Source organism: Enhydra lutris, unplaced genomic scaffold (genome assembly GCF_002288905.1).
Source record: "Enhydra lutris kenyoni isolate GAN:26980312 unplaced genomic scaffold, ASM228890v2 scaffoldscaffold9, whole genome shotgun sequence".
NCBI lineage: Eukaryota > Metazoa > Chordata > Mammalia > Carnivora > Mustelidae > Enhydra > Enhydra lutris.
In genome coordinates, this window is record NW_019154093.1 from 18,337,213 (window position 1) to 18,358,883 (window position 21,671).

General features: G+C 47.1%; 2 protein-coding genes across 2 annotated transcripts in view; both read right to left on the reverse strand.

Annotated features, from left to right (window-relative positions):
* The window catches only part of LOC111142830 (ATP/GTP binding protein like 4), a 1,494,143-nt gene that overhangs the window by 207,696 nt on the left and 1,264,776 nt on the right, over positions 1–21,671 (reverse strand). The window lies entirely within an intron of this gene.
* The window catches only part of LOC111142831 (BEN domain containing 5), a 47,597-nt gene that overhangs the window by 17,899 nt on the left and 8,027 nt on the right, over positions 1–21,671 (reverse strand). Inside the window, 2 exon segments of the mRNA XM_022496155.1 lie at positions 11,700–12,084; positions 14,246–14,379. Of these exon segments, the coding sequence (XP_022351863.1) occupies positions 11,700–12,084; positions 14,246–14,379 (519 nt within the window).

Genomic DNA, 21,671 nt, shown 5'->3' on the forward strand with positions numbered 1-21,671 from the left:
CTTTGGTGCACACAAAGCAGGTCCTGGCACCCCCACGGCACACCTGTGCCCCCCTGGGCTCATGCTGGTCTCCTCAGGGACCACAGTGTTGGGATCTTCTGGCTTTCGAGGAAAACTGTTTCCTACCATTCTCCCTCAGTACCATTTAACACCCAGAGGCTGCTCTCTTCTTCAGCACAGGTTCCTCCACCTCAGCAAGGAGGGCAGACCAGCTGAAGGCACGCCTCAGGAGGGGCTTCTCAGGGGACCTGGGTATGAATCATAGCTTCATGACCTTAGACTAGACACCTCCCCTCTCTGTGCCTTGGCTTTTCCTACCTGCAAAGTGGGGATTGCCCGTAGCCACCACGAAAGCTGGTGATGCCTTCGGAAGAGCCCAGTACAGAGGCAGGCGCAAAACAGAGGCTCAGGACGTGGCAGGTGAATGAAAGGATGACTGGATCCTTAAAACGGGGTGTTCAGTATTACAGAATCCAAGAGAAAAGGACTAAAAAGCATGCGATTTCTTTGGGGAGGTGAGGGGAGAGCCTCTAGTGCTTTTAATTTAAGAAGGAGGGGAGAAAAAGATTTCATTGTGAATTTTAGTCGGCTCTACTACTAACGATGTTGGCAATTTACATCTCATTACAACAAATGCCTCAGATTGCTGTTTTGCTTTTAAAAATTTCTGAGGCATTGTTCTCCTTCAAACACATGTGACCAAATTAGCCACAATAATAAGCACTTGCACGAAGAGACAGCATTGTAAGATCTGGTGCAGATATTTTAGGCAACAAAGGAACTTTTTTCATGTTGTGGGAAGAGTAGGAATTAAAAAAAAAAAAAGCCTTTTGATCCACTTCGGGTTTATTTTGGGGAAAATACACCTTCCATGGAGAGAAACCTCTCAGCTGGGTAAAGGAAGCTTTTAAAAAAGTATAAAAGGTAGTACTTGTCTTTTCATTCAGTCATTCAGGAGCCCATTCAGCACACAGTCCCTGCTGGCATCCCAAGATCTAGGCCCAGTGAGGCACTGGGGGCCCCCGGAGAAAACACAGTTGTCCCAGTTCTGCAGAAGTGGAGGCTTTTATGTGAAACTCCATTACTTTGCATACAAATAGCTGTGATTTGATAGACAAGCACTGGCTTTAGTTAGAAAACCTGGTATAAGAACAGGTTCTGTTACTTATTTTAGTCTTTAAGCCCCAGGGGCCCTTTCCATAAAATGGGAATCATGGCACACAGAGTAAGGGGCTTATAAGTGTTTGTTGGCACAACGAATAAATGAAATTATATCACTCTGTTTTTGTCTGGCTTACGTTAGACTAATGATGTTCTTCCTGAAAACCTTTCTAAAAAAAGTTAATGCTTGTGTGACCTCCAGGAGGTTCAGAAGTCATCTATGTCCCCAAAATACAGGTCTATGTTTGAACACGAAATACCATTTCTGATTTCCACTGAAACAGAAAGACTATTAGATTTTTCTTAAAAAGTAGTAAATCATTTCATTTAGTACTTTTAGTATCACTTCTGTCAGTGAATAGGAAGATTCTCTGCTACAGGTGTCATTCTAGTTTCTTCCTAAATGCAAGGTGAATCAAGTCAACATTCTTACATGCATTCAGAACCACTACTGTAGCACAGAGGCATGCTGGATTGGGTAGAAGAATGAGGATTCCACTCTGTTTACAAAGACCTGAGCCCGGGAATAGCTAGGTAACAACAAAGGAGGTACACAAGAGTCTTAGAAAGAGGCAGGGAAGATGGCCCAGAGGTAGGCAGGTGGGCCCTCCTCTGTGGACCCCATCACTATTTCTCAAAAGGCATCAATCAGCCGCTTTCACTTGCTATTGTCCCTGTGCTTGTTTCTTAACTGCATTGTGCCTCCAGTGAGGGCGGGGACAAACCTGGTCTCATTCTCTCAGTGAGAATCTGCTGAGCATCTACGAAGTGCTAGCCTTGGGCTAGATCGGCCCTGAATGGTTGACAGCCCAGCAGTGACAGAACGCAGGCAACAGACCAAGGGTCAGGATAAAGACTTGGGAACAAAAGCAAAGGAGGGGATGCTTCACCTGGAGGAGACTTAGGAAGGCTTCAGAGGGCTAGCCACACACTTCTGTGCTGGGGTTTGGAGGACTGATGGGCAGGAGCTCACTGGGAGTGAAGGCCTTTCAAACAGTGAAGGCACCTGGCACATAATCAAGGCTCCATGACCAGCCAGAAAGTGGGCAGCATGATCTGTAAAGGGTCTGGGGACGGAGGGGTCACCACCAACTTGGTGACCCTGGGAGGCTTCAGGGAAGAGGTGAGCTCTGACTGGAGCACTCATGTGTGATGAGGTCTGGGGAAGGTAGAGGGATGGTCAGGCAGGGGATGGGGTCATAGTAAGCAGCGGTTCTTTGGGTCCTTCTCCCCCACCTTCCCCATTTTCCCAGCACTTTCTGTGACCAAGGGCTGGGGCAGGCTTTGCTGGGCAGAGGCAGGAAAAGCTGGTATTGCCTGAGGTACCAGACTGGGCAAGTTCCTGCAGCTCAGCTGGATGCCCCCACAGCAGGGTCCCCTCCTCAGGAGTCAAACCCACAGGGCAGCAGAGCTGGAATGGACCTGTGAGCCCTCTCCATGGGGCAGAAACCCAGCAAGGAGTGGCAGGAGTGGGCCCAGGGTCCCAGTCATGGGAGTCAGGGTATCTTCCCCACTTTGAGGAACTGTAGTGCCCATTTCAAATGACATATTTGCTCCTCTCTGAGGTGACCGATACCTACTGAATGTCTTCTTTGTTCTGCTCCCTACACCAAAATCTCTCGCTCTTTCTTCAATCTTTGTAGTACTTTTCACCTTGATGTCAAGTAATTATTTGTTTCACATCTCCTGGCTACAGTGGAGAAACTGCAAGGGCAGCCTTGGTCTTGTTCACTATCTCCGCAGCACCCAGTACAATGTCTCTGGCATACAATAGTCATTAAACATGTGTTAAAGTAAAGAAGTTAATCCTCATGGAAGTCCTGCAAAACAGATCTTATCATCTCTGTAGAGGCTCAGAGAGGTAATGTGCCAAAAGTCTCACAGGTGGTGAGGACTCAAATTCTGGGCTGTTCAATTCTAAAGCCTTGCTCCTTCCACTGCTCTCCACTTCCTCAGCCAAGGGCAGGTTTCAGATTTCAAAGGCGTCTCATGTCATCCTTACTCTGTGGGACTCTCAGCTCATCTCTGACCTTGGGGAGTGGGAGTCCTTAAAGAACTCCACAAGGGGGCAGTGGCAAGGAGGGGTTGTCCCTGGGATTCATCTCACCTCTAGCAGCTCTGAGCCTATACTTTGCAAGCCGGTGGGCAGTCAAAACTGGGCTGGTTCTTCATCTGTGGTTCTTCCACTTCCCTCCCCACCCAACCATCTGGGCCCAGAGAGCATCCAAACGGCAGGAATGTGCAGAACAGCATGAGTCCGTCCCACCAGACATGTCCTTCCTCCTAGATAGCTCTCCATCATGTAGTCCAGCCAGAAACTACTCGAGAGAGCCAGCTTCTCTCCTAACGCTAAATCTTTGTTCAGGCTGTCTTGCTGCCTGAGATCCTATTCACTTTCTCTTCATCTGGATAAACCTAACGAGTTCCTCATGTGGGGGCCTTCTCCAGTCCCCTTCAGTACCCCTGCCCAGTCACCTAAGGAGCCTTCCTCTGTATCCTCTCCCAACACTCTGGGAGCCCAGGAGTATAGCAAAGCTCACACTGTTTTGCACCTCTCGGCTAATGACATTGGGACTCTTTAAGGCAGCACCAGGGTCTTAGCTGTCTGATTTCCCTGGGGCCAGTGTAGGGCCTGGAACAAAGGAAGAGTCTGACAAATGCTCCTGCACAAAACCATTTCCCTATAGTCAGAGCCACCCAGAAATGGAATGGACTGCACTGGAAGGCAGTGAGTGAGCTTTCTGTCTCTAGAGGGACGTTACAGGAGGTAGGATGATCACTCGGCAAGAAGGCTACAAAAGGCTTCTTGTCCTGTGTGGATGCCGCACGAAGTAAGCTCTGGGGCTCCCCACAGGACTAGCATGCTAGGGCTCTAAGAATTACCTGCAACCAAAGTCAGCTGCCTGGAACAGTAACAGACAGTGCAGCCAGGTTCTGGGCCCCGCTGAACCAGGCAACCAGACTCAGTCCATCCATTCATCTTAACCCTCTGTTGCTTCATAAGGATGGATCTGTTCAGATTCCACATGGCCTAGGCATGTCCTGTGCCCTCTCTGGTCTTCAGTTTTCCCATCTATAAGATGGGGTTGAAGGTTGGATTGGTTTCTTATTGAAAGAGGTAATTTCTATAAAAACTCTCAGAATTTTCTGGTTGGCATCTTGAGATCACACAGCTTGGTAAGGCTAAGAAGAAATGGTAGGCTCTTAAATTAGGAGCGTTAACATCCTATTCAATAGTCCCCGAATCCACTGTAGCACAAAAAGGAGGTTTAATCATGAAGGCAGGGGAGACACACCCACTGTAGAAACCCGGGGCCGGATGCCTGTGGGATCAGCCTACCTGGTGTATGGAAAAGTAAGACATGCCTCAACTCGAAACCTACTTCTACCATCCCCTGAATGGGCAACCTCAGGAAAGATGCTACATCTGAGCCTGCTCTCTGGGCCTCAGTGGATGATCTTATCTATCATGGAGGCTGTTTTATATATGACAAGCCCCTAGTGTCGGGCCTAAATCAGGTATTCAGAGAGGCCAGCCTTTGCCCGTAAGGAGCCCTCTCCTACCTCCATTTCCTATGACTGGTAAATCCAGCAGAGAACAAGCCTTTCCACCCCTGGCCACACCAAAGCCAATGACCATCAGGCAAAGTACCGTTCTACAGGGAAAGTACATTCCTGTTCTGGCAGTAGAGAAAAGCCCAGCAACTCCTACATGTTCTAAGTTACCCAAGCAGGTAACAAAGGGACAGCCTGGAGTTGTCCCTCAGCCCCATCCCCATGGCTCTGGAGAAATGAACTCCAGAGAGAAAGAGGAAGGAGGCTCCTGGATGGCTCTGCCACTCTGAAATCTGTTCTTAAAATCATCGAGGAGGAACTGTGGGTAATCTTTCAGTTAATGGTGCAAAGAGACCTTCAAAGTAGAAGATCACCCATATCTTTAGGAGAAACAATTCCACTTCTCACCACTAGATCTTCTCCTGCCACCCGAGTTGAGGAGGCATGGCGCACAGTGGTTCTGGCCCCACTCCACCACTCACGGATGCAGCTGTCAGCTTGTGGACCTCCAGGGCCTTACGTCTGCAATGGGGATACACAAGCCTGACCTGACAGGATGGCTCTCCCCTACCCTCTGTGGCCCCCCTCAGTGCCCAACTTTTGTGAGTGCTCCTGCTGATAGGTGAGAACGGACTGAGGCTGTAGGAGACGGCAAAGCATCCTGAGGTGAAGGGGCCCCAGAAGGAGAGCCCCAGCAAGGAGGAAACTGAGCCATAAACAGTGATGGCTGAAGGACTGAGGGGGTCAAAAGGAGTGGTTGAGGACTGGAGATGGGAAAAGAGAATTCTGTTCAGGAACAGTGGGTGGAGGGAGAATTCTATAAACTACAGACCAGTGAACTTGAGCTTGAGGCCAGGCAAAGTTGTAAAATGGCCCATTTAACAATGATTTCTGAGGACTTACCAGGGGAAGCAGAAATCTCCAGGAGGCATTTGGGGTTGACCAAAGATTAAGATACGCCAAGACAACTATACCTGTGCTCTGTGGCAGGACAATGACTCTATATGCCAAGCATTACACAAACATTATCCCATGTACATCCTCCAATGATCCTACATCATATGCTGGACCCACTGCACACTTACTATGTGCCAGCCCCTGGACAGAGATCTTCTCATACATCTGCTCGTTTACTCCTCATAAGAACTATAATGGTTGGTACTCTCATTGACTCCGCTTTACAGAGAAGGTAACTAAGGCCCAGAAATTTAAGTAACTTGCTCAAGGTAACAAATTAGACCATGGAAAAGCCAGGGTTCAAAACCCCAGTACTTCTGACCTCGGGCCCATGCAGGCCCTTAATCACTGAGTAGGCATTAAAGATAGCCATTTTACTGAGGAGAAAACAGAGGCTGCGAAGGGCTCAGTCATTTACTTGAAGTTGCACAGGTACTGACCCAGAGAGCTGAGATTCAGACTCTAGTGGTATCTGTTGCCAAAGCCCAGGCCGCCTCGGCATAGGGGAAAGTCAGCAGGAGGCACTTGGTTGACATTAGCTGCCTTTTCAAAGGTACCATCAGAGACCTGTGCTTAAAGAATCCAGCTCCAACCGCAAAGGATTTTAAAGATCAAAGCTGGTATTTTAACGGACCTTGGACAGAACACAAGGCATGAGCCCAGAGGGGACCAGAGGTGATAGAAACCCAGCTCTAAAGAGCCAAGACAGATTTACAGACAATGGCTTTCCCCTTCAAATTTTCAACCAGCCTGTGATCTGGCCAACAGGGAATGTGAGCTCTTCTTTTTGCTTCTCCTTGCTCAAGTGGGAATAATCTTCCTTAGCTGGCCTCACAATAGGGCTATCGCAATAGTTCAATGATATAAAAATGTCAAGGTGCTTTCAAACCCGTAGTGTGATGCATGTGTGAATTACCATTATTACGCTCATTATTATGTTATTACGCCCTCTTTCGGGTCAGGATTCATCATTTCTGCCTCCATTGCCTGACAAAGCACACCCCAAATCTAAAACCAGTATATTCCTCCCTCCTGCAATGACAGCTCTTGTTTTGTTCTCCCTGGTGTCGTGCTGTGTGCACATCTGTGCTCCCCACTGGACTGTGTACCTTGAAGGCCGGGATTATGTCTTCCTCTTCATATTCCTCACAGAGTCCTTGTCAGCTTTAGCTGGACTAAAATCACTTGAATCACACCAAAATGAATATAACTATCTAAGAGGCACTTGTGCTAACACTGAGGACGATGTCTAAGCTTTTGTCTTTGACCTCTACGGACAAGGAATGTAGCCGAGGAGAAAGCGAGAGGGAACATGGAGTCTCTCTCACACACCACAGCTCCCCCTTGCAACTGGCTTTCCAGTGTGCCTCCTCTTAAGCCCCTGGAGCTCTGAATCTGCTGAGCACCAGTTCAATAAACATGGCTCCAGCGCTCTAACTTGTAAATGTTTAAAAACAGGACCGTCTTGTTTGTTTCTATATGCCTAGCACCTAATGCAGTCCTGGCACAAAGGATGTCCTCAGTAAATAATTGGTGAATGAATGAAAATAATGAACATATGCACAGGAAAATATCAGTTGGACTATCTGCATGCTTTCTGGGTCCTCAGTATTTACTTCCTTGGGAGAGGGTGGGCCAAAGAGGGCACAAAAGGAAAAAGATTGGCATTTATTAAACATAATATGCTTTATGCTCACAGGGCTTTATTTTATGCTTTATTTTTGCTTCCTCACTTAAGTTTGACGCTGTCACAGAGGGCCTGAGAGCAGAGACCCTCAGGGGGAGAGTGGGGCTCCTTCCCCTCAGCAAGTGACTAAGACCCTCTTTGTTTCCCATGCTCCGATCACAGAAAGGAAAGTTCTGTTTCACAGAGATGTCTTTTGTGGGGAGTGGGGGCAGGAGTCACCTCCACATCTGTGACAATGAAGTCCAAGGGTTAAAGAAGGCTGTGCAGGTGAGGGCCCAGAGGAGTCACATAGGACCAGGTATCTGGAAACCCCCCCTGGAATGGGCCTGTGATGCTGTCTGGGCTTGTCTCTGCATTAGCAGCACCAGTCCATTTCCTGGGACTAAGCTCCTTCACCTCTCCAGGACTCCATGCTCTAGAGAATCTTTCCCGTTAAACCCAGCTTATGTGTATTTGTGGAATGAATGAAAGCTGAATTAATAAGGGCACAAATGAAGGAGTGAGCCATGTAGGGAAGTCTCGGAAACATCTTCTCATCCTGTCTTGCTGCTGTCCTCTTGCCTTTTAGCCCCCAACCTCCACCAGGTGCATTGTTATGACTCCTGGCTGCTAGAAGGTCTGCTCAGCACTCTGAGGTCCCCATCGGGCTCAAGGGTCAGGCTCCTGCTCTCTGCCCATTCTCATTCACCACCTGCAGGACCATAAGGCCTGGGGGAGTCAGCAATGATGCCTCCAGGCAGGGAGGGAGCCTTCTTTTTAAAACTGAGCATTGGTGACCTATTGACCTCTCTTGCCTCTGAATCTGCCTGTTATGGTATAGATGATCCAGCACCCCAGCTGGACAAAGGCCATTGAGCTGCACCCCCAGGCAAGGTGGATAGGAGAAAATATGCAAGGAAGGGCCTCTAAGAACAATGCCTGAGTTAGGCCCAGGGGGCCAAGGATGGTACAGCTCAGGATGTGCTCTCAGAGGACACATGAAGCCAAGAAACAAAGAGGGTCTTAGTCACTTGCTGGCTCTTTGCCATGTTAGCAGTGTCTTGATGATGTGCACAGATGAGGAGCTATTACAGCAGGGGGTGTCTTCCCAGACTCACTAAGAGAGTTCCACCTTCAAAGGCTAAGCTAGCCACCCAACCCCTTCTAGGACTCATCACATTGCATTTCAACTACATGCTTACATATTTACCTCCATCACTACCCACACCCCAAATTCAACTTCCAGTGTCTTAGACTTCTTCGTGTCTCTCCAGGCCCCTAAGCTCAGAAAGCATCTGGTCAATGTTGGCTGACTAAGTTATAGTATGTGTATGTATATATATCACCCTTCTATAACAGAAGACCCTGACAGACATGAAGTTAGTTAACCTACCCAAGGTTTTACAGTCAATTATGTTAGGAGGACAGAATTAAAAACCAAACTGGGCCCCTGCCACTAAATGGCGTTAAAAAAAAAAGCTGACAGTTAAGTGGGCACCAACCAGAATGCCAGGCACCATGCTATGAGGGGTATTAATATTTCCACTTGACAGATGAGAACACCAAGGGTCAGAGGTGCTCTCTGCCTCGATCGCTCCTCACTCTCCCCATGTACTCACTCAGGTCTGAGTAACAAACATTCACCCTTCAGGTTCCAGCTTAGATGTCATTTCCTTCAGGAAGCCTTTCTTCTCCAGTCCCCCCAAATTCAGTGGATGCCCCTCTTCTGCAGTCCCACAGCCCCACGTGCTTTTGTCCTTCTGGTAACATTTATGCCTTGTGCGGTCACTAGTTGTGTCAGTGGCTATCTCCTTCATCGAACTCTGACCTCTTCAACGGCAGAGGGCAAGGGCTATATCTTAAACTTATCAACCTCTCACCACTAGGCAAAATGCCTAGCACATACCAGAAGACCAGTGAATAACTATGGAAGAACAGAGGGAAGGAGGAAAGGAAACAAGGAAGAAAGGGAGGAAAGAAAGTTCCCAAAGCCAGAGTTGGGAAGTAGGGAAGTTGAATCCAGGCTTGGCTGATTCCAAAGACTAGACTATGTCTGTGAAAACATACAAATTCCCCTCAGGGTAGAAACCCTTCTGTTATTTTCTTATGGACTTGTCTTAGAACTTGGCACATTATCATTCTCCAATCAACAAGTGCTAATCAACGGACTTTAAGCTCTCACAGGTTAGGGACGGTGAGTGTATTATTCTAGGATGCCCACGGCCCCCTGCACGTAGTCGTGGGTGCTCCACACACACTGGCGGCCTGAGCTGACTTCCATTCAGCGCATCCACTATGAAGACAATGGTGACTGAGCAGGGAAGAGCTCACCACTGGTCCTCATGATGGCAATCAAGGCCTGTGGGGTAGGAGAGCCTGGGAAGTTCAAGACACTGAAACTATGGCTGAGGTCAAGTTAGTCTGTTTTTATGACTAAAGAGGCACGTAATGATGCAAAATGCAGTGTCTTATTGCCCCAGAGGTCCAGGAGTGGTTTCTGGAGTTTAAGCCCAGTTCATGATCATACAAAGCAGGCAGTTTCCCCAGGAGTTGAAACAATGGCGTGGGGAGTTTTTGTTGTTAGTGTGCTTTTTCCCCACAAGAATTTTACAAAAGGTGTAGCATTTAAGGTGCAGTGAAAATAAAAATTACTCATTTGAAGACCAGGAAACACTTCTTCTTTCTGAAAATTTCAGTTCTCTCCCTATCCCCCATCCCAACTCCAAGACCAACATAGCTTCTGTGAAATTTTGCAGTTAGGGCTTCTTTTTAAGATTTTAATTTTGAGGCAGAATTTTAATAACTCTTTAGGTTGCCTACCACATGTGACCTTTACTGCCACTTCACACCTCTACAGGCTAAGACCTGGGAGAAGGGCCAAGACCAAGGCCGAGTCAGAAAGTGGGGAAACTACCGGCCTAGATTATAAGGGGACTTGGTCTGACGTGAGTTCTGTCTCTGCCTCCCCAGTGGCTCTGGGTAAGTCCCAACCTCAGTTTCCTTCTCTGTGCCAAAGGCATGGAAAACCTCTCAGCTGACTACCTGAGCCATTCTGAAGATCTACTGAGACACTGTCTCCGGGACCCACTCTAAGATATAAAAGACAGCTATAAATATAAGTGAGGTAGGGTAACAGGACATCTACCTAAACATCAAAGCAGAATGAATGAGGCTTTACATAGAAATCTATTACCTGATAACAGAAACCTTCCTTCTTGAGTGCAAAATTATATTTGATTCAAACTTTGGGAACAGAACTTGTGTGTTTCTAGACTAGATTGCTCTCATTTTTAAGCAAAAAAACCACTGGCACAGGCTTAGTAATGATTGTCCTCTGGGGATGTGGTGGCTGTGAACCCTGTTACACTGGTTTCCGCAATAGTGACTGGCCTCTATCTTTTACAATTCTGGATTCTTGTGTTCTGAGAGTGTTTCTTTCTTGTTCTCTCTGCAAGGCAGTCATTTTCCCCTGCTGTCCAGGCTGCTGCCTTTCAAATTTCCTGATTCCTGCTTCTAAACCACATTATAAGAGAAAACCCCAAAACCTAGTTTGTTAATATCGCTTACAGCGTTAAGAGCCTCTTAAGTTCTTCTACGTGGAAACCAAAGGAGTTTTCTACATCTTTATGTTAATCCTCCTAAGGTCATGTGCCTCTTGCTCAAAAGCTCTTCAGTGTTTTTCATTCCTTCCCAAACAAGTCCAACGTTCCAGCTGGCCTGGTTTTCAAGGTCTTCGACCCCTGTCCTCAAAGTACACGTGAAGTATCTCTTCTCAGCAGGCTCGGGGCACTCTCTCAACCCTCAGGGGCTGCTGCCCTCTGCCTCCTCTCCGGCCTTGAGATATCCCCAACCTCCAAGGCCTGCTTCAAGGACCACCTCCTTCCTGATGTCTCCCTCAGTTACAAACAACCTCTCCAAACTCTGAACTCTCTCATTTTATCCTCATGCCCCTTGTGGCATTTATCGCTTTCTGACTTAACTACACTCTTTTAGGACCATGTGTAGTTCTCTTCACGTTCCTGAAACTGCCCTGGAGAGGTTTCCTTCAACCCCTGGGACCGCCTCTTGTTGAACGAGTGCAGGAATGAGTGGTGGCCCCGGTTCTCTGTGCCACACTTCTCCATGTTCCCTACCGGGTTCCAGGTAGCTGAGGCCACTGCCCTCAGAAGCTCCTGTCAGACTCCCTGCCGGAGGGGGGCGGCTCTACCTTGGGGGACTGCTGAGCCAAGTGTCTGCCCTTCCCTAGCCTTGAGGGCACTTGGCCCTCGTGTCCCCCATGCCCTCCCTGGAGAAGAGCTGCACCAAGCCTCCCCCCACCCCCCACCGTGTGGAGCGGTAGGTGGCCTGCCGGGGCACTCACCACTGCCAAGCCTCAGGAGCAGCACGTCCTGGAGCCTCCGGTTGAGGTCCCGGAGCTCCTTCATTTCCGACACGAGTGCCCCGTACTCCTTGAGCTTCTTGGCCTGCTGGACCAGCTGCCTCCGAGTCCGCTCCAGCTCCTGCTGGAGGTGGCGCATCTCCTCCTGCTGCTGCTGGTAGTTGCGCAGCAGCTCCTCGTACAGAGCCCGGGGCACGACTGCATCCTCCAGATTGTCCATGTCCTCCGTGCCCGGCGAGGCCTCCACGAAGACCTCCTCCGGACACGTGCTGTGGCCCAGGCTCAGGCCGTTCTGCTTCTCCAGCCGGGCCACCACGGCCTCAATGCTCTTATGCGCCGCTTCACTCGGCTTCCGCCCCTCAGGTCTCTGTGTAGGACAACGAGAATCAGTTCAGGCAAGGGCAGCTGGGACTTTCTTGGACTGCGGCTCAATATTTCCCCAGACAATCCTAGAATCACAGAACCACAGAACATCAGTGCCTGGAGAAACCTGTGCAAACACTCAGTCAAAGCCTTTCATTTTACAAACGGGGAAACGGAGATTCGAGGTGGGGAAGGGTCTTGCCTAAGGTCACACAGTCCACTGGTGACAGAGCCGAGACTCTGGTTTCCCAGGCCGGTGCTCTATCCCTTCTATGGCTCTGCTTCCAGGGAGCATAGTCCACCATGCCCACCCTCGCCAACTCCAGCCCCACCCCACCCCCAGGGCCTAGGCTGTGACTTGCTCACAGGGGTGTTCGATGTTTATCAGTGGAGAATCTGTGAGAAATCAGGCCAGGCCAAACCATCCCAGGGGAGTCCACACTCAAATCTCTTCAACAACAGAAACATAAAAGGCAAAACACCCCAAGACAAAACAAAACACCCACCTCCCCTGCCCCCAACACACAGAAACCAAAGGGCATTCTACCAGTAACATTTTCCTCAAGAATGCTTTCATTGGGAAGGACGCTAAGAACTCTAATCTGTTCTAATCGAGGGCAGGAGCCGTGTCTTATTTTCTCTGTTTCTCCACTGCCTACTCAGAACTGGCACTTGGCAGGGGCTTGATAAATGTTTACTTAACTGAAAAGTTCAAAGAATGCGGGAACTGCAAGTTCCTTCAGTTTAACTCCCTCATTTTCCAGGTGAGGACACTGAGGCTCCAAGAGGGGAAGGACCACGCTTGGGCTCACGTGGTGAGCTTGCAGACAGAGCAGATCCAGAACCTGGAGCCCCGCTTCCAGTACAAGGCCCCCTCCCCCCACATCTGCCAGCCTCTCCTCGGACTCTCGCCAAGATGAAGCTCAGCAAGACAGTGGATATACAGAGCATAGTTCATTGAGAAGAAAATTATCCAGGACTATCTAGGGGCTGGGGTTACAGCTGCCTGAGGAAATTTCAGCTCAAGTAGACAAAGCTTCCATTGTGGGGGAGTGGGAGTTACAGGACCAACTGAATTCCTCACTCAGGGTAGGAGGGCCAGGCGCTCTTCCTAATTGGGGCACTTCTGGGAGGGTGCAGACAACTAAGGACAGCGGATTCCAGACAAACTAACTGCGTCAGGTCAAGCTTGCCTTAACCTCTCGATAAATTTCTGGGTGTTTAATGATAAAACAAAACAAAACAAAAACAACATGGTGCTGAGATTGAGTTACATGACAAAAATCCTATCCTATAATTTTATCCATCGGGATAAGTTGCTGCTAGTTTAGACGAACTTATCCACTAAAATTGTATTGATCACTTGAGATAACTGTCTGCATCACTACGCTGTGAGACCAGCAAGGGCAGTGACCACGTCTTCCTCATCTCCTTGACCAGGGACAGGGCCAGGCCCACAGCACAGGAGCAATGGATGCATCACCTGAACCCAGTTGCATCTTTGGGACTGTGCCCTGGGGCTGTCCTTGGCCTTGTGTCCAATATCAGACCACCGTCAATGAAGAAGGCAGCCTTTTTTCTCCTCCCTTCCTCTGGGGTACCCATTCTATAGAAAAAAAATGTCTGGTTTATTGAACAAGATATTCAGTGGGTTTACAAGGGAAAGCTAGAGGAGACCAACTGGGAAGCACATCAAAGGAAATACAACTTCATGTAAAAGTTTTCTTTCAACCCAGGGTCCACAAACTCCTTTGTGTAATCCTGGCACATTCTGCTTCCTATCGAGTCTACCCTTAGCTGTTTGGGGCAATCTGATAGTGACTGGCTCTGAACTACTGCCCGAGAATGACTGTTTAATATTCCTGGAGCTCAGAGCTGTAGGCCGCAGAAGAAAGGGCACTGTTCCAAATACTCAGCAGTGATGATACTGCCGAGATGGGGCAGTTGAGCCGTGTGTGGTGGCACAGCATGACTCAGGGCTCCTGGAAAGCTGGCCAGCAAGGCAAATGCACACTGGTTGTCCCAAGACTCGCCCAACCTGAAAAAAATCCCCAGAAAACATTTCTATGGGGCAAAGAGGCCAGAGGGGAACTCGTTAGCTATCAAGACTCTGACAATGTCCCCATGAACTTCCAAAAGGAAAAAAAAGGGAAAGATTTTGTTACCTTGATGTGTCTAAGCTGTAAATCTTCGTCCCCATAATCTTTAACCTCCCCATCTTCTTCTACGTGATTGAGAGAAAGTTTGGGGATTTTTATTTTCTTCTGCATCACACTGTTTTCAAGGTCAGATTTGTCTTCTAAAATGCATATCAAGAGAACAAGGTTCATTATGAGTCAAAACGCTCAAAATACCCATAACCTAAAATGCAAGCGAATGACTGAGGCCAGACCAGTTAAAAAGGAAAAGCAAACAAACCCAAGACCTGTCCCGCCTGCATGAAGGCTCCTAAAAGCAGCAGTGCAGGTCAAGCTCTACGGTCAGAGGCATACGCTGTAAGCAACACTATACAAAGCACTGAAATTGTGTCCAGTAATTTTGCTTAGGGGTTGTGTCAAGCATACCTTAAAGGGTAGCCTTTCATGGAATCTTGGAACTGGAATGGCCGTTAGATTGCTATTTGGTTTAAACTAGCCTGTGGATCCCTCAACAACCAGGATCCTTCCAAGCCAAGTGAATTCTCAGGAAAATGTGGTGTTTTTCTGCCATCTCAGGTGCCAGTAAGCATGAAAGGGATGACGGCTCTTCCGGAGGCAGGGCCTCCCCACAGTCCCGACACAGAACAGGCTGAGGTCAAGACAGACACAAGAAGAGTTAACAGGTAACATTTACTGCGTTTTTACTGGAATCAGATCACAGAATGACAGAGTTTGAGGGGCCCTGCTGACCAACTGGGCCAACTCTCTCATTTCACAGATGAGGGAACTCAAACCCAGAGGAAAGAAGGGGCCTGCCCAAGGCAGGAGTCTGAGGAAGAGCCAGGAGTCTGGCATCTCGCCCAGTGCTTACGTGTGATAACCGTATACACCAATTTGAACTACAAACTAGAAGGTGCTACACAAATACAAAGGGATAGGACTTCTCACTTTCTCATTCTTTGAGCTCAACTTCAGACAATCTAAAAGAGAATTTTTTTTCCTCCTGCACAGATGTCAAAGTTTATCTCCCAGATCTGTCTTTCGCTGTAGATGTCAAAAGGAAAAATTCAAAGAGAAGAGTTCTAAAGGTAGAAAGTTGAACCTGGAGCTGGCCCCTTGTGGTAAATAGGTTGGGGTCTTGTGTTCTGGGCTTGAACTGAGATTCTGGGAATTACTGTGTCTTTGATTCCTCAAAGGTTCCCACTGCTCTATCCCAAATGCACTTTCTAGCATGTTGCCCAATGCTGGATGTGGCACGTGGCCAGGTAGCTGGTTAAACACAGTCTCTGAGGGTCTTTATGTGTGAGTGTGTGTGTGTGCATGCATATGTGTGTGTGTTAAACACTCTCTTACACTTCCCCCAAGCCAGGCTTCTCTCTTCACAACTTGTTAGTGAAGCTGAGAAGGCAGCTTATAAGCACACAACTATTCTAGAATCTAGTCAAATGCCACATCTTCCCAAACAGTCATAGGAAGGGAGCCTGTTGGTGCTGGAGAGAGCACAGTGGGAACCTCAGCTCCTGTGTGGCAGGCCGAGGAGGAAAGCGTGAGGCCTCTCACAGAGCTCAGGTGTGTGCTCTGTAACGAAGCTGGGGGGACGGCAGCAATAATTCACCTAACTCACCGCACAGTGCCAAGTACACACGAGGCTCTCAACGAACACAACATTAAGACTGACACTAGCAACACGCTCGGAATCATTTTTATTTCCTTAAACATATGGTGAATAAAGATACAATTAAAAAAAAAATAAAGGAATGACTTAAGAAGGGTGTAGAGTGCAAGGGACCAGCCCAGGAAAAATGACTAGTCTTTGTTAACAACCCTCTCCTGGTCAGAGGTGAAAACGGCCTTTCCCATTAACTGGAGGAACAATCCTCAGGTTCTGTTTTTCACAAGAAAGGCCTGTTTTTGTTCTTTTTGTGCCTATAAAACATAGCCAGTGAGCTAGGCCTGAACAATAGCAGGGACTGTGGTCTTTCCACAGAGCAGCAACTTCCTTCTCCTATAAATCATTGTAGACTCTACGTCAAAAAGCTGCTGAAATATAAAAGCTAAAGAAAGTGCTTCAAATGAAGTTATCCCCAAACGGGGCAGCTGGATGTTTTCACATATGAAAAAACAGATACAGAGGATGAGAAGGTGGTGTTAGGACTTCTGAATGTGTTGGGGCAAAGCTCCCGAGCTAGTTGTCAGTTTGACAAATTCAAGGGCAAAGGTTTGAGATGTAGATGCCAAACTAGAAATGACAAGCTAGGCTCTGCCTCCCTGAGCTGAAACTGTGGAGCTACTGTGGAGCTCAGGTTCAAGGTGGCTGGAGAGAGACAATCATTCAGATGCACAAAATGAGGTAATATTTGCACTGAGAACAATCCTCAGATCATCTCCTTCAACACTTTCAAAATACAGGTGAGGAGACTGAGGCTCTAGATGGTGAAGTCCACTCATCCATCCACTCAATGATGCAGGGGGCTGTAGGGAGAGCGGCACAGGCTGGGTGCTCATTCTGGAGAGCTCACTAATTGTGCAAGGTCACAGAAGTTAGTGTCAAAACACGAACAGTATGAGAACCCAGACCTGATAACCAGCATCCAGAGCATTTCTTCTTACACCTCAGCATAACATTTACTGATAATTTATACTTACAGGTTCTAGCCTGGGCCCCAGAACATGGAGCCTGAGCACCCAACTGTAGGGGCACAAGATAAAAACCAAGGAAAAAAATAAGCCAAGATCTCACATGGTGAGTCTGCATAAGGGGGAAGTAACTGCTATAGGATCTCAGAGCCAAGGGAGATCACTTTGGTCAGTATAACCATGGCAGGCTTCTGAGAGGAGGCGGCATCTGAGCTAGACTCCTTACTGAGTGATCTTGGGTAAGTTACTTTACATCTCTGATCCTGCTTCCTCATCTGTGCCTCAATCATTCTGCCAGGATGCTGGGAAGATGACCACTTCTGTATCAAGTTCTATTATACTTGATGGGAGTGAATAGTACGTGGGCAGTCAGTGCTCATCAAAGGACAGCCATATAAGGATGGTAAGGATCCAGATCACATAAAAGGGACAAAGACTAGAAACTTAAAAAGGAAGGCTGGGAAACTATTTAGACTGGAATGCTTATAAAACATGGTTCAATTACAGGCAGAAGAAAGAGGTGAGGGAGGAAGTGAAAGTGACTGGGGCTTAGAGAATAAATGGCCTTGAATGCCGAGGTAAGAGGAACTGAGGTCAGCAAACAGGTGTGGAAAAAACGCGAGTCAGACAACCTGGATTCCAAGTCCAGTCCTGCCATTTGGTGGGGCGAGATGTCAGGCAAGCTTGCAATATCAATGAGTGGCATTTTTCTTTTTCTGTAGAAATGGAGATAGAATGTACCTCAAGTGGGAATCAAATGAAAGCAAGAGCCCTGTGTATATGGTGGATGGCAGAGCTCAGGAGAGCCTGCTGCTGGCTCAGAGCCTTCTGTCGACTTGCTTTTTTCAGATGGAGACCTGCCCTGCTGCCTGCCTGCAGTGCTCCACTCCCTACCTGACAGCAGGAGGCCCCGCCCCCTCCAGCTAGCTATACCCAAGGCTCCATGCTCTCCCATGTAACTGGAATGTCCCCAATCTTTCCTGTCTGCTTGACAAACTCCACTCAACCTTCATTTCTCTCCTCCTTCATCCTCCAAGGCCCCCGTACACATCGTACATACCTCTCTGTAGCCTCTTTTCGCACCACGTTGCAATCATCAGGTTTGAGGTCTACCTTCCCCACTGGAGTGTGAGTAACCTCAGGACAAGGCCCATATCCTAGGCCTGGCCATACAATAGGGACTCATCAAACAAAAATGTTTAATGCAAGAATAATAAAAAAGAGGCTACACCAATAGTATAAGAAAAGATGCTCACAATCACCAGTCATTAGGAAAAGGCAAATCAAAAACATAATGAGATTGAGATACCACTTTGCAAGAAGATGGCCATAGCAAAAAAAAAAAAAAAAAAAAAAGGAAAGGAACAGAGAAGAAATGCAACAAACATTGGGAGGATGTGTGGAGAAACCGGAACCCTCATTCATTCCTGGTGGGCATGTAAAATGGGGCAGCCATTGACAATTCCTCAAAATGTTAAATATAAAATTATCATATTCCACTTCCAGGTATACACATAAGAGAGATGAAAACATATCTACAAAAACTTGTGCATGAATGTTCACAGCAACACTCTTCATGATAGGTAAAAGGTGGAAACAACTCAATTGCTTATCGGTTGATGAATGGATAAAAAAATGTGGTCTAGCCACGCAATGGAATATTATGCAGCCATAAAAATAAATGAAGTATGGTAGATGCTACAACATGATGAATCCTAAACACATTATGCTAACTGAAAAAAGCCAGATACAAAGTCCACATGTTGTCTGATTCCATGTGTGTGGCATGCAGAAGAGGCAAATCCATAGAGCAGGAAGCAGATTAATGTGTGCCAGGAGCCCTGGGGGGAGAGGCAATGACAAATGGCCACTCAGTGGGTCACAGATTTTCTGTGTATGTGTGTGTGATGAAAATGTTCTGGAATTGGACAGTGAAGAATGGCTACAGAACACAGCGAATATACTAAGAACCACTGATTTGTACATATTTTAAAATGGCTAAAATAGTGAATTTTATGTTACTATACTTCAACTAAAAAACAGGCTACCACTTGAAGAATGTCTACTACCTATCAGGTTCCACCATAAGGCTCTTTGCTTATTACTACACTTCACAACAACCCTGCAATTACGTAGTATTAGCCACACCTTTTTTCCCCACTAAAAAAGAAATGAGACTCACAGAAGGCCCCAAACCACCCAGATGGGAAGGTGCAGAGCCAGAATTTGATCTAGGTCTCTCTACCTCCTAAGCCCATGTTTATCCTCTCTAAAAAGAGGCCTGCAACATTGCAGAACCAGAATAAATGCTGAATGAATGAAGGATGGGTAAGGATGAAAACAACCAAATTCCCCAGTCCAGAGATCGAAGCAGAAGACCACTTTACTCCCACTCTCCTTCCAGATGCCTCTGTCCTCCGGAAGTCCCCAGAAAGCAGTGACCATCGCCAGGCATAACAGAAACAGGTTGTAGCCGGGCCTTGGGGCTTGGATGAATTCTTTGAAAAGGTAGACTCAGCAGTACAGGAGGTTCTGAAATGATAAGAGTGAGTTCCAGAAAGGAGCAGAAGCAGATCGTCCCTCCAATCCTATGCCTCCTGATCTGGATACTTGGCTGGGGAGGATCTTGAGGCTCCTGAGAGCTAACTAGTTCTGGGTTCTGTGGTAACGCACATTAGTCTCCACCTTGACTGGTGCTCTAGGGATAAGGGCTCAAGACGACCCAGGGCCTCTGTTCATCCTTTTCTTCAGTCAGTGCACATTTACTGGGCTCTGTTTTGAGTTGAACACAATACTAAGTGTCCCTTGTCTTTTGGACCCTTCCAACCCAGTATGTACTAAGAACCCCAACCAGAATGCAAGGTTTGACTTCCTGAGAGAGGCTGGCTCACGTGGGGCAAACCTCCAGTTTCCAGGCCTTCCTGACCCTAATCCTGATTGAAGGTGATACCTCACATCTACATCTAGTCCACAGAAGATTTACGAACAATCACTGTCATCATCACACGGGAAAGAAATCGCTGGGACAGGGAGGTCCAAGATCTACTAAAAGCAGCACAGTCCTTTGAATGAGGTGGTCCTTGTTTGAAATTCCGGCTCTTACCCATACTAACTTGGGGAACTTGGGCAAGCTACTTAACCCGTCTGGGTCTCAGGTTCATCATCCGTAACATGGAAATGATAAACTGTTTTCCAAAAGATGGTGCGTGTAAAACACCCAGCACAGAGCCTTGCTTGTCATAGGTGTTCAATGAACGTTCAATGAATAGCTGCTCTCAGTCTGTCCCTGTGGGTCCTGTGCTTGGCTTTTATCCCCTGGCAAAGAGAACCACTGCAGGTACCTGCCACAGATGGAGACGTGATAAAAGAGATGTTTTGGGAAGATTAATGTGGCACTGGCAAGCAAGACGGATGAGGTGTGAGGAGGAGACTGAACACAGGGTGACAAGAAGCTATAACTCTTGACTGGTCACATTAATGAAGGTGAACAGTGGTGTGGATCATCTAGGACAGCAAATAACTTCATGTAGCATTTTAATGTAGCTTTGGAATGTGCTTCTGGCTTGGAATTCCAGGAAATCACATAAGAAACTAGCAGTGGACTCAGACGGACAAGGAAAACTCTCTAGTCAACCTGCTTTTAAACTGTTCCAAGCTTAAGACTAAATAATCAGTTCTCCTATAAACAAATATGTAGCCTCTGAAGAGACAACTTTTACTGATTCTGACTTTCTAATTTTCAAGGCGAAAAAAAAAAAAACACCAAGGATTTGGACATCAACTATTTCCTCCTCTTTTCCAGCTGCTGTCATATCAGCTAATTGCATCCATCCATGTGACAAATACGGAGTAAGCACCTACTATGTGCCAGGGCCCACGCCAAATTCTTTACAGACATCTATACATTTAATCTCCATAATGGCTCCACTGAGGCAGAAACTGAGGCTCAAAGAAGTGAGATGGCTTGCCGAAGACATCAAGCTATTATATAGCAGAGACAGCATCTCAAATCAGGTCGCATGACACTTAGGCCCTGTTCCTATCTATCATGTAATCATCCTACAGGAAGAACAACAGAAAAATGACCAAGTTGCTAAAACTTCCTCAACTGAACTAAAAGGCCATATAAAATGATGAGTGTGTCAATATAACTTCCAAAGTGCCTGCCTTTCTCCTAAGACCTTGCTTATACCCAAAAGAATGCCATGATAAATTCCCAAACTGAGCTGAGCACTGTACCAGTATGAATAGATGGCAGACTCCTGAACTACAAGCTTATCAAGTCCCCCAAGCTCTAAATAATCCCCAGAGTCCTGATTCAAAGTCGTAAAATCCGGTAGAAGCTACTCTTCAGAAATATAGAAGAACCTGGTATCTGTTATTAACCTGAGAGAGAGAGAGAGAGAAACATCCCATTAATGGAGGCAGAGTAATAAGCAAATAGCGTTTTAGAAAATAGGCAGGTGGACAGAAAACGCGAAGCAAGTCTGTCTTCAAAAGTGAAAAAAGCCCTGAAGAATCTGTAGTATACAGGAAAAATGAGAGAAGGATTGTCTTGACTCCCATTTTGCATAAAATCATGCTGGATCATGGAAAGGATCCAACAGCAGAGAATTGAATGTGGTGTGGGTTTGTTAGCCAGGATGAAATTCTGAGAAGCTAAACGTAAAATGTGTACAAAGGTTTGTCTTGTTTTAAAAATATCTACATGCAAGTTTGAAGTTTTTCATATGTACAAAAATCCTATAAAGTCTTATGATGTTTGCATTAAAAACAGACATGCCACAAAGAAGACATGCACGTTGTGTTCTCTAGC